Source organism: Canis lupus, chromosome 15 (assembly GCF_003254725.2).
Source record: "Canis lupus dingo isolate Sandy chromosome 15, ASM325472v2, whole genome shotgun sequence".
Lineage (NCBI taxonomy): Eukaryota > Metazoa > Chordata > Mammalia > Carnivora > Canidae > Canis > Canis lupus.
The window spans coordinates 2,937,612-2,952,713 of NC_064257.1; the positions used below are offsets into that span (position 1 = coordinate 2,937,612).

The 15,102-nt window shown below is 42.7% G+C and overlaps 2 protein-coding genes and 1 long non-coding RNA gene across 14 annotated transcripts in view; 2 read left to right on the forward strand and 1 right to left on the reverse strand.

Moving 5' to 3' along the window:
* Positions 1-15,102, reverse strand: part of CAP1 (cyclase associated actin cytoskeleton regulatory protein 1) — a 27,307-nt gene continuing 12,205 nt past the window's right edge. For 3 of the 12 annotated variants that reach the window (XM_035699027.2, XM_035699026.2, XM_049094330.1), the window contains exons 2-13: positions 12,494-12,618; positions 11,787-11,887; positions 9,662-9,739; positions 7,780-7,923; positions 7,592-7,677; positions 5,778-5,883; positions 4,418-4,595; positions 2,815-2,999; positions 2,511-2,634; positions 2,183-2,265; positions 1,713-1,856; positions 1-1,173 (exon numbers count right to left, since the gene is read on the reverse strand). In XM_035699027.2, coding sequence (XP_035554920.1) covers positions 1,090-1,173; positions 1,713-1,856; positions 2,183-2,265; positions 2,511-2,634; positions 2,815-2,999; positions 4,418-4,595; positions 5,778-5,883; positions 7,592-7,677; positions 7,780-7,923; positions 9,662-9,739; positions 11,787-11,887; positions 12,494-12,605 — 1,425 coding nt within the window. In that variant the 5' untranslated portion in view covers positions 12,606-12,618 and the 3' untranslated portion in view covers positions 1-1,089. Of the gene's footprint in view, positions 1,174-1,712; positions 1,857-2,182; positions 2,266-2,510; positions 2,635-2,814; positions 3,000-4,417; positions 4,596-5,777; positions 5,884-7,591; positions 7,678-7,779; positions 7,924-9,661; positions 9,740-11,786; positions 11,891-12,493; positions 12,619-15,102 lie in introns of all 12 variants that reach the window. The other 9 variants (XM_025419793.3, XM_025419791.3, XM_025419794.3 and 6 more) reach the window with 3 other exon arrangements.
* On the forward strand, positions 1,843-3,226 carry LOC125752558 (uncharacterized). The gene is made up of 2 exons (XR_007402399.1): positions 1,843-1,968; positions 2,150-3,226. It is a non-coding gene; the product is annotated as an uncharacterized LOC125752558 (long non-coding RNA).
* Positions 12,607-15,102, forward strand: part of LOC118350844 (translation initiation factor IF-2-like) — a 22,704-nt gene continuing 20,208 nt past the window's right edge. Inside the window, exon 1 of the mRNA XM_049094545.1 lies at positions 12,607-12,630. Within this exon, the coding sequence (XP_048950502.1) occupies positions 12,607-12,630 (24 nt within the window). The remainder of the gene's footprint in view (positions 12,631-15,102) is intronic.

Genomic DNA, 15,102 nt, shown 5'->3' on the forward strand with positions numbered 1-15,102 from the left:
CAAGTTTGGTATTAATTTTATTCTATTTTCTGTATAACTTTAAGTACATAAAGGTTTATTTCCACAGGCCTCAGGAAATGGGTAGAAGTCAACAGGACAATCTCTCTTCCCACCAAAAGAGTTGCATATTTTGGTAAGTGTCCTAGAGAGAAAAACTGTAATTTACATCAGCAGTGCTGTGCGAGATTCTTATGTAAGACCTAAGACCAGGCTGCAGTGGAGACTTTAGTCCTTTGATCAGGTGCCCGGACAGAAACCAAAAGCAGTTGAGCATGACAGGGCAAAGGAGGCAATGAAGGTGGACAGGCACCTAGCACGGAAGGAGGAAGGAATTCCAGATTCCTCGGAATGGTGGGTTTTCCTCTTTTTTTTTTTTTTTTTAAGTTGTCTCTATAGGAAGGTGCTGGGCAGGGACCCCAGTGAAAGGAAGGGGCCAAGACTCCTTTAACTGGCCTGGGTGCAGGGCACTGCCAGCAGCTGATACAGGAGAACCTGCACTCCCAGGTTCAGGCCCACCCAGGGTGGAATACAGAATAAAAGGAATGCTTAGAAGAAACCATGTTGCTTGGAATGCTAGATGGCCAAGCTTCAGCCTTTGGTCCAGTGCAACCCCTGCCTCACTGGTCAGCAGTGAAAAAATTAGTTTGGTTAGAAGAACAGCCTAGAATCACACCAGCCTCTGCTACCTTCATGCTCAGTGTTAGAAAAAGATGAAGTTGTGTGAACATTCTGATCTGTTAATCCCTGGGGACTGCTTTATTCTTCCGGAAAGACTGTTTGTTGGTCAAATAACCCCAAAGGCTGAAAGCTAAAACACACCAGTCCTGGTGTGCGGTTCCCTAAGAATGGACTGGCGGTGTGGTTGGGGTGATAGGGAAAAGCCGTACCTTCCTACAGAAGATCAGCTGACCTGCTCTCCCGCCCCAAATCTCAGCCTGAGGTATATTTCAGTGAAGGCAGGTAGCTGGGCTTCTCAGAGCAGAGAAGCAGTTTAAGAGCAGAAAGGTAAAGGAAATCTAGAAAAGAACCGTCCTGATAGATTTATCCCATGGTGTGAGGGGGAGGGCAAAGAACCCAGTGGCACTTCGCTTATCCAGCAATTTCTGTCACTGTGGTGACCAACTTCTGCCCATTCCATAGGGTCTTGAACTGCTCAGGGACTGGGAATTCATTCTGCAAATAAAAAAACACATTTAAATCGAAGCTACAAAAACAAGTCGGGGTTCAATCTTACACTTTCCTCCCAATGCCTGCTTCCACTAAACTCTTAGAGCAAGGAGGATGTAGTGAGAGCAAAACCCAACATCTCGTACTACCCACCTCCCCTGCCACTGACCTAACAAAGGAGCAGTGTGGTGTAGGAATGAGAACAAAGGCCCCAAAGCCAGAGGGACAGGTTTGAGTCTGTTTCCTATTGTTCCAGGATCAGTGATCTTGGACAAACCTGTGAGGCACAGATAAGTATGATATGGCTTCACGGCACCAGTCCAACAGGGGGCTATGACTCAACCCCAGTCTTTTTTACTACCCTGAGCATCTGCTCAACCTAAGAAAGGAAAAGCTTCCTTTGGAGCGCTCCTTCATGAGGTTGTCTCACATTCATGGGTGCGTGAGATGTGAGGCTGGACCGACTCAGTGCAGAATGGCCATAACGAGAAATCTTAGTCCCTCCTGTTTTTAGATCACACCACCAAAGAGATCAAGGGACTTACATAGTCACCGCCTTCAGTAGGAATGAGGACATTCATCTCAGAAGATTTGGCACTGACTATTTCGCAATCCAGGGAATTCTTGCTCAGGTAAACATGGCAGCCATCTGTTTTGTTGATGGAAATGGTTGGCACTTTACCCATTACCTGCAGAGAAAACAAGCACCTGAGTCCCAGCAGCAGAGGAGAGCAACAGTAAGCTTCAGGAACAAGCTTTCACTGTTTCATGTGATTCAGCAACTACATGAAAAGCTCACAGGTATACGGCAGATACTAGATACTAGAGTAGAGGTGAGCTGGGATGGGTGCTGGAAAGGCCTCAATGTAAGAGCCAACTCCTTTCATGCCACCAAAGCAGCTCAGCTTACAGACTCAGTAGAATCAGATTCCCACCATAGCAACATCTGTGGGTCAGCCGTGTCTTTCAATTAATTCCTCAGGGACCAAAGGAAGGAGCCAAGATATCAAGTTACCTGAACTTTGACATCCCTACTATTGATTATCTCCACAATGCCCACGACGTCATCGAACACCAGACCGAGTTTCTTACAGTTATCTAGGAGAAAGGGAGCAGATCAACAGTATAACTTTTTCACGAGGATTGAACTCGCCACCCCGAGATCAGGTCCTAGCTGAAATCAAGAGTCAGATGTTTAACTGAGCCACCCAGGTGCCCTATCAACAGTGTAACTTTAAAGGAAACTACTATAATAAATTTAAGAATCTTTAGGAATAGGTAGGTAAGTTCCAGCCCTCTCAGACTCTAGGACAAAGCCTGCCAAGACAGTGATTAAAACTCACCTACTGTAATGGAGTTTATTTTGCCCTTGATTTGCAATGTTGTGTTGACACATTTGTATATGTAAGCCACCTGCTTCAGCTCTGTGTCATCAATCACGAGGTTGGAAACATTTTCCTGATTTTCCTGTTAAAGAGATACCCCTTTTAAGGAATCTCATGCAATCTACACACTATCCCCCAACACAAATTGTCCCAATCTTTCGTTCCTATAATCTTAAGTCAGAACCCTGAACTCATTTGGCTGTGCTGTTTAAAGCCCCTGTCCCCACTTCTTGTTCCCTCAGTCCTGGTATTTTTAACTCACCACTCTCCACTTCTTGCCCTCTAGTTCAAGTACAGCTGGCTCCTTCTTTGCGGTTGGCTTGGGGGATGGGCTGACTCCTGGTTTAGGTGCAGAGAACGGTTTGGGGCCACTTCGTACTGGACCACTCTGAGCCTTCAGGGCGGGGTTCTTGTGAGTCTTCATGTCATCAGATACATGTTTCAGGGCTGTAGGAACAACAGCTACCTTGTGCCTCTCCTTCATACCACGGCTTTAGGCTGAAGCAGTAACTAACTTCTGCTCTCAGAAGTTAAACTGCCTTAAAACTTTCAAGCCAAAAGCTAAGGCCTTTTAAGGTGTTCTTTCATGAGCAGTTTTTGGAGAAAGTCTAAGAATTTCCCCTCCAACTCAAGGTTCATTTAAACAGTTCCATTTAAAAAAAAAAAAAAAGGAATGTGTGTGTATGAAAGGAATGGTATGTGAATGCACAGAAAAAGATCTTGAAAAACACATACCAAATATATATTCATCAAATACAGTTTTTAAAGCAACAGAAGAAAAAGTAATACGTGATAGTAAAGAAAATTTGGTAAAAGGAAAGAAACCTCACCCACAGCTGACCTACCATGCCCCCTAGACAGTGTTTGCGTTTGAAATCGCATTCCATGAGTTTTCCTACTGATAGAGTTTTGTATTTGGTTTAACCATACACACTGTTAACAAGTTTGGTTTAAACCAGTTAATATTTTAAAATTTTCTCATGTTAATCTACAGTTTCTAAAAAGGTTTTTTTTTTCCTTTTTAAGGAAAAGATTCCATAATCACCTGCTGCAGGCTGATACACTTTTTGCTTTTGATTATGGCCCAATCTGTATAACCAATACTGACTGGCCCTTTCAGCTCCACCACTCCTTGTGGCTGTAGTATAAATACTAGATTTCTTCTTAAACACCGCATGATTCACTGTAGAAAGACTTCATGGCTGCATAGTATATCTCACTAGGAGGATATACCACAGTTAGCCATTTCTCTTACTGGGTATCTAGGCTGCTGGATATATATATGTTGTTATACCATTTTTTAGCTACCACAAGTAATACTATGTAACACTTGGTCTTTATTTTAGATGTGTTTACAGGTAGATTCCTAGAAGAGAGCTGTATCACTTAAATGTCCTACTTGCTGTGTACAAGGATGTCTACTTTCTATAAGCCAACATTGGTGAATCTTATGCAAAATGTCCACAACTAACAGACATCCTCTGAAGTAGTGAACCGTCCCCACCCCCCCCCAACCCTCCACACCAAAAAGACTTCCCAAAGAGACCATGTGGTAACAGAAAAGGCTCTAGGGTAAACTGCCAGCATCACGCCTTGGTTCAACAGGGTACTCTACATATGCCACTTAATACTAAATAACTTTCCTATGGGGCAGAGGGCTTCCCCCCAACTATAATCACCCATTTCAATTTCCATTTAAGCCAGCTTTGATGTCCCTTTGGGCAAACCTGAAGGACAGAGACACCCCAAATGAATTCTCCCATATACATACCAGGGTTCTGGTTCAGACCGTCAGGTCTCTAGTTGATAAGATCTGGCCCAAACAACTTTTTGTACCAACTCTTCTTGCTAAAGTATTCACTTACCATGTGTGATGCTCTCCCCCTGATTAATCTGCGCAAACAGTGCTGAGCGGGAAGCAGACTCATCTGAGCCTGAACTGGTGGGGACTGGTGGGGGAGGGGGGCCTGGTGGGGGAGGAGGAGGACCCGATCCAGCAGAGGGTCCAGATGGCAATCCACTCAATTCTTGTGCCACAGGCCCCTGGAACAATAAAACGCAGGTAACAGCCATCCTCTTCTCCCCTCTGTACCATTCCCAATAGAGCCCTACATGTATTCAGGGACATGGGGTACCCATCGTAGCCTTTGATGCTATGATTCATGCTCTCTATCCACATCCAACTTGGCTTTATTCCCTCTCTCATCCTTTCCCAAGGATCCTACCCAGTTCCATTTTGAGGCTTTTGTATCATTCCTATGGCCTCTACCCAACTCCAGCTCTAACCCACATTTCTGTAAATTGACTTAGTGTGCCATCAGTACCTCAGCCTCAACGAGTCCAAGACTGATGTCCTCTCCTGCCTGCTTGTCTACCTGTACAATCACCCCCTTCTTCCTATTTCAGTAAAAGATGTCACCATCCCAGCTTGACTATTCAATCTTAAGTCTTCCAACCCCCTCAATTTCATCAAACTCCTTGCTTCTGCAAATTCTTTTGTACCAGCCCCCAGCACAAGAGCACTTCCATTGTCTGACCACGAGCCCTTATCCCTAACCTATAAACTGAGAACTCTCTTAAGGACAAGTCTGATCATTATCACTCTTGCTCAAATACCTATGACTGGTTTTTATCACTTATCATTGTCTAAAAGTCGCAATCAACCTTCCCTTCCAGCCTTTTCTCCAAAAAATCTGACTTTCTCCTTACTGAAGCCAGAGCTGACCAATCTGTAGCTGACCAATCTGTATTTATTCTACACATTACACGTACTCTGTTTAAGCTTTGCTGTTTGCTAGCATCCCTGTTTCTCTCACTTCTCACTGTTCTATTCTTGAAAAAAGTCTCAGAGCAGAGTACACCTGTTAAAAGTACAATCTCTTCCAGTGAGACTCACTCTCCCTTTTACTCTGTAATCTATATCTTAAGCATAGCATTTAGTTTGGTGATTTGTACTCAGGGGTCTTATATTCCTATTTTTAATCTTCCGGAGGGTTGGGATAATGTAACTCATTCTTCTGACTCCCCTCCAGCCCAATCATGGTCTTTGACCCATGTGTACTAAAACTGAGTATTTCTCTGACCCTTGCTTTCTATACTCTCTCCTCTTTCTACTCTTCACTGAAAAGACAAGCATTCTTTCTTGGACCTTGGTAGCAATGAAGTCTAAGAAACTTGTGGACCCTGTCTTGGAGGGACAGAAAGAGGGAGGAAAGACTTACTAACCGTTTTGCTCCAGGCCAGTCCGGTGGTATGGAACTCCTTAATGTAAGCCTGTAGCTCTGTCCATATACTCAAGTAAGCTTTGACCCAATCCACATGCTTCTTATCGCTGGGAGAATTAAAGAAGAACGCATCACAGACAGCCAGGGTATATTACAATAGGGATTTCAGAGCCCCTCCTATCTGTGAGCTTGTACCCTCCTGGCTGTGGTATGGCTCTGCTCAATGCTAGCTTTCCTATCATAATTGTGCTTTACTATTCTTTTTAACCTATTCTGTTAACCTAATTAGACTAAAATACATTAGGACAAGAACTGCAGATTTTATCTCTTTCTTAAAAAAAGACTTTATTTGACAGAGAGAGTACGCACAAGTAGGCAGACGAAGAGGGAGAAGCAGGCTCCCCACTGAGCAGAGAGCCCAATGCGAGGCTCGATCCCAGGACCTTGGGATCAGGACCTGAGCTGAAGGCAGATGCTTAAATGACTGAACCACCCAGGCACTCCTCTTTCTATTTCTTATAGCAGTATTCCTCAAACTTTTTGTAATATAGCAAAATCATTTTTTCTACGTAGACCTTAGGCAGAACATAATATACAAAACTAATAAAACTAAAACTAATAAAATTCTGTGCATGAAGCTATGCTGGAGAAGGTCCCTCGGACATCACTGTGGAACTCCAGGACTTTAAGAAACTCAACTGCCTTATAGCACAATGCCTTATGTCAAAATATGCCCCTCCCACCAAAAATTTAAAACTTCTGTGGAAGAAATAATCATTATTTGGTTATAGAGAGAGTACTGCACTATGGTTCAAGTCTCTCCTCTTACATATTTTTTTTAATTTATTCATGAGAATACACAGAGAGGAGAGAGAGAAGTAGAGACACAGGCAGAGGGAGAAGCAGGCTCCATGCAGGGGGCCTGATGTGGGACTCGATCCTGGGTCTCCAGGATCACACCCTGGGCTGCAGGCAGCGCTAAACCACTGAGCCACCAGGGCTGCCCTCCTCTTACATATTAGCTGGAAGACTTTATGGCTATTTAGGATAAGACCTCATTTGCTCAACTCTAAGGTGTGGAGTTTAATAGTGGTGTAAATCAAAACACTGCAATGCTTAACTTTAGGTTGCAGGAAGGATCAAGGAAATGCCTGGTGTTCTGAGACATATATCACAGACATGAAGGCTATTCCTTCAAAGTAGTTACTCAACAAATGTTGGTTGACTACTGATTGATGGAAGAAAGGAAGGGTGTGGGTAATTATGCAGCTGAGTGATAGCTGCCTACAGTCATTCCAGCTCAAAACTAACAATGGAGAAGTCAGTTAGGACTGGCCAACATATGTGGTTAGACATACAATGACCCACCCCCGCATCCTCCTGCTTACTTGATACCTGTGCTTTGCCAACATAGCCTTCCTCTCACTTTACCTGACTATATGAATAGTCAGGGTAATTTCCTAGTAAATATTACTGAACCTTTTGTCAAGGAGCCACTTAGAAATTCTCAACAAAGGAACAAAATCCATCGTGTTCAAACAGGCAAATTAAAGGGCATTTGTAAAACCTCCTCAACCAGCAAGGGTAAGGATTAGAAGACTAAAAGGGACTCTACAAACCCTGGAGAAAAAGCAGAAGTGAAAGCTGAAACACTTCCTGCTTACAAATGCAGCCTCTATGCACCAGTATCTATCAAACTTTCCAGAAAGCAGCCCTAGGGTACAGAACCAACGCAACAGCCTTAACCCCAAAGTGCTACTCCAGCAAGTAACCACCTGACTTGTCCTTTACCCCTTGAGAAAAAGCTGGACTTACACATCTTTGTACTCCTTGAGGACTCGGTTTGTGTAAAACATGGCAGCATCATTCATTTCTTTCACATAGGGACCGGGCTTGGGAGCCTAGAGAAAAGAGAAACCTTTAGTGACTCAGAGCCTCTCCAGCCTTATCTCCTGACCTCTTTCATTCCATCCCTTCCCTTCCATAGAAGCTGCATTGCTCACCATAGCTACCCAACCCAGGGCCTGGATACTTTCGCTGACAGCTGACAGGTGATTGAACAACTTGCTGCCTCGGTTCTTCTCCCGGTAGGTTATCACTTCTTGGATCTGCTCTGAGATGGGTGCCAACAAGTCAGAAAGTTTATTCTAGGGAAAGATGCAGGAAAAGATTCAGGTTAGTCTTTCTCCAAAAACTTTATGTGTTGGTCAATTCTGATCCTATGGGTAAGAATTCTTTATGGGCTATAATGAACACCCAAATAAACTCTGTATTCAATCCTGCACAGATTCCTATAGCTAAACTATTGTTCATCATCTCACTCTCCTCAGGGTAGATTTAGTGGCTCTTCAATGATCAGGACCCATGCTCCAGCTACACCATAAAATTCTACCATTTTAGCCACTTGTCTCTTTTCTGTCCCACTAATAAGAGATACTAGCTCATTTCTGAGCCTTAACTCAGGATGGTCTCTTCTCTTCCCATGAGGAACAGCCCTCCAGCTTCAGCCCCACTGGCCTCTTACAGTGTCTACTGTCTGCATAACCAATTCTGGCACCTTATCACACATTAGCACAAACTATTAATGGACCCATGTGAGTAGGTTTTTTTAAATTTCTCATTAATTTTTCAAAGACAAGAGCTTTGTCTCAGCCCTCTTTTATAATCCTTATAGCCCTCAATACATTGCTAGTATGTAGCAGCTGCTGAATAGAGATCTGCTGAATCAAATGCAATTAGGGGGCTTGGCATTTGAACAGGCAGCTCAGCAAAATGGACAAATCTTGTGTTTCCATGCTTTGTCCTTCCAGCTCAGTTTCCTGAACATCTCAATTCTCAGACCTTAGCATGAAAACAGTCTAAAGCAGGAGTCGGCAAATTTTCTCTAAAGAGCCACGCAGTAAATATTTCAGTCTGCTGCAATTTCTCAACTCTGCCATTATAGTTCATGAAGCAGCAGTAGACAATACTTGAAAGAATGGGCATGGCCGTATTCCAAAAATCTTTCATTTACAAAATAGATGGCAGACCAGATCTGGCCTGGAGACTGTAGTTTATCAACCCTTAGTCTAAAGCACAGGAAATATTAACAGTGTCTCAGCTGCCTGATTTTTATGGAAAGTGTGGGTTTGGAGAAAAGATTTAGACAAAATGCTCTAACCATTCAAGACCAATTAAGAATTAGAGTCTAATATATTTAACATTATATTATTTTTACATTATTTAGGCATGCTGAAGGTCCAGAGGTTTTAAAACAGCATTCACAGCATTTTATTAACTCTGCCTAGGAAAACCAAATGCAGAAAGAACAAACAGAACAAAACTAAAATCTCCAGGAGAAACCTGTTTTCTCTAATTGATTTCCATACCTATACAGCATAAAATTTTTAAGTAGAAGTAAACATAAGGGAGATCCCAACCACAGAAGGACAAGGGGAGAAGCAATACCTTAGGGGTTTTAGGATCTCCACAGCTGCACTACTAAAGCCCAGTCACAGTGAAGCAAGAGAACCATTCTCTATGACCTAAAGGGCCATGATGAATTTGGCCTCCGCCAAGAGGTTAAAAAAGGCTGTCTACTGAGAGAAGCACCAAGTCCAGGAGTAACCATGGTCCTAAGTAAAATGACAGAAGAAAAAAGCAAAAAAAAAAAAAAAAAAAAAAAAAAAGGAACAAACAAAAAACCCCAAACCAGCAGAGTCCAATAAATACTCACTGGCACGTTCTCATGCATTTTATGTCTATTTCTGGGACTTGGTGTGAACGTACATGAGCCTGGAAGGTGTGTTTTAGTATGTTGTGATACTTAGCATAAACCTCTCAACTTGTCCTGAGCAGAAACCTCTCAATTCAAACCACAAGGAAACCGATTAGTGGTGAACTTACGCCTGCTGGCTGCTGACACTGAGACGCTGTAACCAAGAGAGCTCGCTCCAACTTCAGACCTGTGTGGACCATCTCCGCCTGCCAGAAAGGAGAATTGCTTATCAGCAACACATAGTCGGAGAGGGTCCTGATAAGAATAACCTGAAACCTCCACTTCCACGTACTCTGGTAGCAACCCAGGCACTTCATGCTGCTTTCCTCAGGTACTCCAGATTCCAGGGAGTGACAGCAGAATGACATATACCACTGTTCCTGTTGCAACTAATCAGGGATATATATCCAGGAAATGAAGATAATCAGGGTTAGCCTTAGATGCAATCAGTTAGCAAATGTACATGCAGTGTCATACAAAGTGCACTAAAAAACCCCCCATCTCTCATTACCAAAAAAGCTCTTTTTTTCCTCCCAAAAAAACCTGAGGCAGAAGTAAAGGCAAAGGCCAAATTTATGCCTAAATTCTCAAGGTATTTACTCCTTTAGGTTAAAGCTATTTCTCAAAGTTTGGGTCATAACCCATTCACAGATTAAAAAAAAAAAAGAGTGCAGTGCAAGTAGGTTAAGCATTGCTTTGTGAAACTTATGACAGTTACAAATACATATTTCTTTTTTTTTCAATTTCTTTTTTAATTTTTATTTATTTATGATAGTCACAGAGAGAGAGGCAGAGACACAGGCAGAGGGAGAAGCAGGCTCCATGCACCGGGAGCCCGACGTGGGATTCGATCCCGGGTCTCCAGGATCGCGCCCTGGGCCAAAGGCAGGCGCCAAACCGCTGCGCCACCCAGGGATCCCACAAATACATATTTCTTACTGACAGTCATAGTCAACAGAGTTTAAGAAACATAAGGCTATAAGTACTCTCTAATACAAAAATTCAAATAAGGTAACCTATTTTTTTTAGATTTGCATTTTGAGAACATACAAAGTGATACATGTTTTTAAATCTTTGCAAATGTTACACCCTGTATAAAATAAAAATGCAAGCCCTCACTCTTGTATCTAAGTTCCAGTCCCACTCACTAGAGCTAACACCACTGCCAACAGATGGCATATGAAAGCTCAAAATAGATCTTCCAAAGATCAAGCAACCAGTCTTACTGAAGGGTCAAGAAGATCCTAAACATGGTTACTGCTTACAGAGGACCACTCAGAGAACCAGCAGGAAGATTTTGGATCCTAAAGAGAGATTCAGAATATATATTTGAGTGTGGGGGTGGTGACAATGTAGGTGGTAGCACATGAAGCAAGGTGGGTGGAGAGGCACCTGTCACTGCCTACTTCACATTCTTGCTGTGAGCTAAGTGTGAAAATAACTCATATTAGCATAACTAATAACTATCATGCCTAGTTTTATAAATGCTAAGTCATGACTATGACTCCTTTGAATAAGCCACCCTAGGCTTGGTTATATAACATGTTGGGATCAGAATAGTAGAATGTTCTCACTATAAAGATGAACCAAGCCATCTTATATACATATATATATATATATATAATTTTTTTTAAGTTGATTATTTATTTAGAGTGTGCATACAGGGGGTGGGGGAGAGGAAGACTCTCCAACAGACTCCTTGCTAAACATGGAGCCTGATGCAGGGCTTGATCACGAGACCCTGAGATCATGACCTGAGCCGAAATCAAGAGTTGGATGCTTAGGGGGATCCCTGGGTGGCTCAGTGGTTTGGCGCCTGCCTTTGGCCCAGGGCATGATCCTGGAGTCCTGGAATAGAGTCCCACGTCAGGCTCCCGGCATGGAGCCTGCTTCTCCCTCCTCCTGTGTCTCTGCCTCTCTTTCTCTCTATGTCTATCATAAATAAATAGATAAATCTTAAAAAAAAAAAAAAAAAAGAGTTGGATGCTTAACCGAACCTTCCAGATGACCTCCAAGCCATAGTTTATGCACCAAACAGTTATCAGTATAAAAGTCCACACAGAAAATATGATAAAAAGCAGAGGGCCTGGAAAAATTTGAGGAACTGCTCCAGTGCCTGGAGTGAGCCCCTCAGTTAAAGTAACAGAGAAGGAGCCAGGAGCCTCTCAAGGGGCTCTTAAATCAGAAGGAGTAGGATTTGAAGACAGCCACCAGTCCTTAAAAGAGGGGGAAAAAGGGCCAAAACATCCTTACATGTTTTTGCACATCTCCCCCAATCTCTTTACTGATCTTCAGGTACTCTGCCACAGGACCAGCAAGGAGTGAGTCAAATGCTTGCACATATGGAGCTGCTCCTGCTAAAGAAAGACATACCACAGAGAATCAGTCATGCACCAGTAAGATGATCTGTTAAAAAGCACTTCCACATGAAAGCAGAAAAGAAAGGTAATACAGTAAACAGAATACTGGAACATGAGTCCAGAAAGCTGAGTGCTAGTTCCAGTACCACCATTAACTGGTTGTGTGACCCTGACTAGGTTCCTTTTCCTCTCTGAGCTTAATTTCCTTTAATCTATAAAATGAAAATGAAAAAAAAAAAAAATCCCCTGAGCTCCCTTTTAGCTCTAACATCCTACAATTCATTTAGTGCGTATGCAAAATGGCTAATTTGCCAATCATTTGGCCAGAGGAAATTTTAGTATCACTTGTCACTCAACTTATGCTAGAGTCGTTTTGATAAAGAACAGGAAGTATCACACAAGCAGGAAGTTCTTATGTTAAAATAACCACAGGCCTCCCTGCATAAGTCACTTCCTCCCTGATCTGTTCACAGGCGATGAACTTAGCAGATTAAGCATTTTGGGAAGTTAACTCCAAAGGAGAGAATACACTGTGGTAGAACGATTTCAGGCCAAGACACTGAGTCTTCAAAGTATTCTGCTGTGCTAGATACTGCTTACCTTTTGGAGCGCTGTCTCCATACCCACAGTGCATGTCAGAAGCATGGGATACTGCCTCCAGGCGGCCCACTGCCCTCTCCAATCTTTCCACCAGCTTTTGCATGTCGGCCATAATGTACCACCTGCTGAAAGAGATCGTATGTCACTTGTTATTTTAATAGTACATAGCACTTAAGAAATAACAGAATACTCATGGGGCGAGGAGGATGCTAATTTTGAGGAACAGAATCAGTTAACAAATAAAACAAGATGAAAAACAGACTAACATATTTGCAAAATCATGAAGACCTCATTAAACAAGAGAGCTACCCAGAAAAAAGTGTTCACTGAAAGCAAACTTTTACTCATTCAAATTCTTACTGGATATCTACTATGACATCACCAAATATCTGTGCCAGAATTTAGAATTTACAAAGTACAGTCACATATATGATCTCAATTTGTGCCTCCCAACAACTATTCAGGAATGGGAGGTTAATTACTACAGTCTGCAGAGAGAGGAAACTTAATTACAGCGAAGTTAAATGACTTGCCTACAGTCACACAGCTAATTAATTAACAAGAAAGCCAGCACTCAAGTTTAATCTTCTGGCTCTAAGTTCAGTGTTTTTTCCTACAACATCCTGCTGCCTACATATGGAATGCTCCAAACCAAATTGAATAGGATATTCTTTTTTTTTTTTTTTTAAGATTTTATTTATTTATTCATAAGAGACAAAGAGAGAGAGAGGCAGAGACACAGACAGACGGAGAAAAGCAGGCTCCCTGCGGGGAGAGCCCAACGTGGAACTCGATCCCAGGACCCCAGGGATCATGCCCTGGGCTGAAGGCAGACCCTCAACCTCTGAGCCACCCAGGCGTCCCTAGGATATTTATTCTGCCCTCAAAAACTTAGTCTAATAGTGGGTACTGGACATGTACACCAACAACTACAAACAGAAAAAAATGTTAAGGTAATAAAGTTGCAGACAGAGTAACAATTTCAGGAAGAAGAGTGTATCAGCTGAAAGAGTCAGGTAAGGATAGCATGGACATGCTGCCATTTGAACCAGGCTTCACAAATGAAGATGGGTATGATCTGGACTTGTAGTACGGAAGACAGATGCATCCAGAAGAGCTTTCTTTCAGATCTTTTACAAGTATTAATTTATCTCAAATTAGTCTCACTCACTGTCTAAATCCTAAAGAAAGCAAGCTCTACCAGAGAAAGGAACTTCTCTGGCTTGCTCCCTATTATACTCTACCATTTAGACCACTACTTGGCAAGAAGGTATTCAGTAAATATTTATGAAGTTAATGAACCTGAAGCACAGCATCCCAAAACTCCAAAGAAAAAGTGTTCTGAAAGTTGTCTATACTATACACGTAAATAATAATGTTTTCAATATACATCCACATGAAATGTTTGAGACCATAAATGATTAAAAAAAATCACTCAATGAGGGACGTCTGGGTGGCTCAGTGGTTGAGCGTCTGCCTTCGGCTCTGGGCATGATCCCGGATCGAGTCTGGGACCCCAGGATCATGCCCTGAGCTGAAGGCAGACGCTTAACCACTGAGCCACCCAGGTGTCCCTGAAAATATATATTTTAAAAAATATTTATTTATTTGAGAGAGAGAGCATGAGAGGGGATAGGGGGAGGGGCAGAGGGAGATTTTTAAGATTATTTATTTATTTGAGAGAGCACAGCAGGGGGAGTAGCAGAGGGAGAGGGAGAAGCAGACTCCTCGCTCAGCAGGGAGACCGATGTGGAACTTGATCCTAGGACCTTGAGATCATGACCCAAGCCTAAGGCAGTTGTTTAACTGACTAAGCCGCCCAGGTGCCCTCCCTGTTCATGCTTTTCTGTGTATAGGCTCTGGTCTCTCTGGGCCCAGTGACTTACAAGAGATTTCTTTTTAAAGTTATTTAAGTAATCTCTACACCTAATGTGGGGCTCAAACTCACAACCCTGAGGATCAAGAGTCGGATACTCTTCTGACTGAGTCAGCTAGGCACCCCAAGAATGTCATTTAAAAGAGAATCAGAGAAAAAGGTGAAAATGTGAACCAAATAAAACTTTTCATTGCCTGGCCTGGTGAAGTAGCAGAAGCCTCCAAGTCTCTGCTCTGCTCACAAATGGAGCAGACTAGAAGCAACCAATATATTCTCCCTTACATTATACCATCATCACCCAAGTACCCAAATTACTGACCATTCTGGAAACTGCCCAGGAAGATACTCATATACAATTCACCACAGTCTATAAATCCCAGGGGAAAAGACAAGAAATGCAATAAACTCCTAAACTATCTTCCATTAATAGATACCACCCATTCCAGGGTGTACAACTCTTAATTCAGGGTTGTGAGTTCAAGCTCCACACTGGGTATAGAGATTACTTAAAAATAAAATCTTTTTCCCCCTTCCTTTGAAGAGAGAGAGAGGGTAGCCCTGGTGGCGCAGCGGTTTAGCGCCGCCTGCAGCCCAGTGTGTGATCCTGGAGACCCTGGATCGAGTCCCACGTCAGGCTCTCTGTATGATGCCTGCTTCTCCCTCTGCCTGTGTCTCTGCCTCTCTCTCTCTGTCTCTCTGAATAAATAAATAAAATCTTAAAAAAAATAAAATA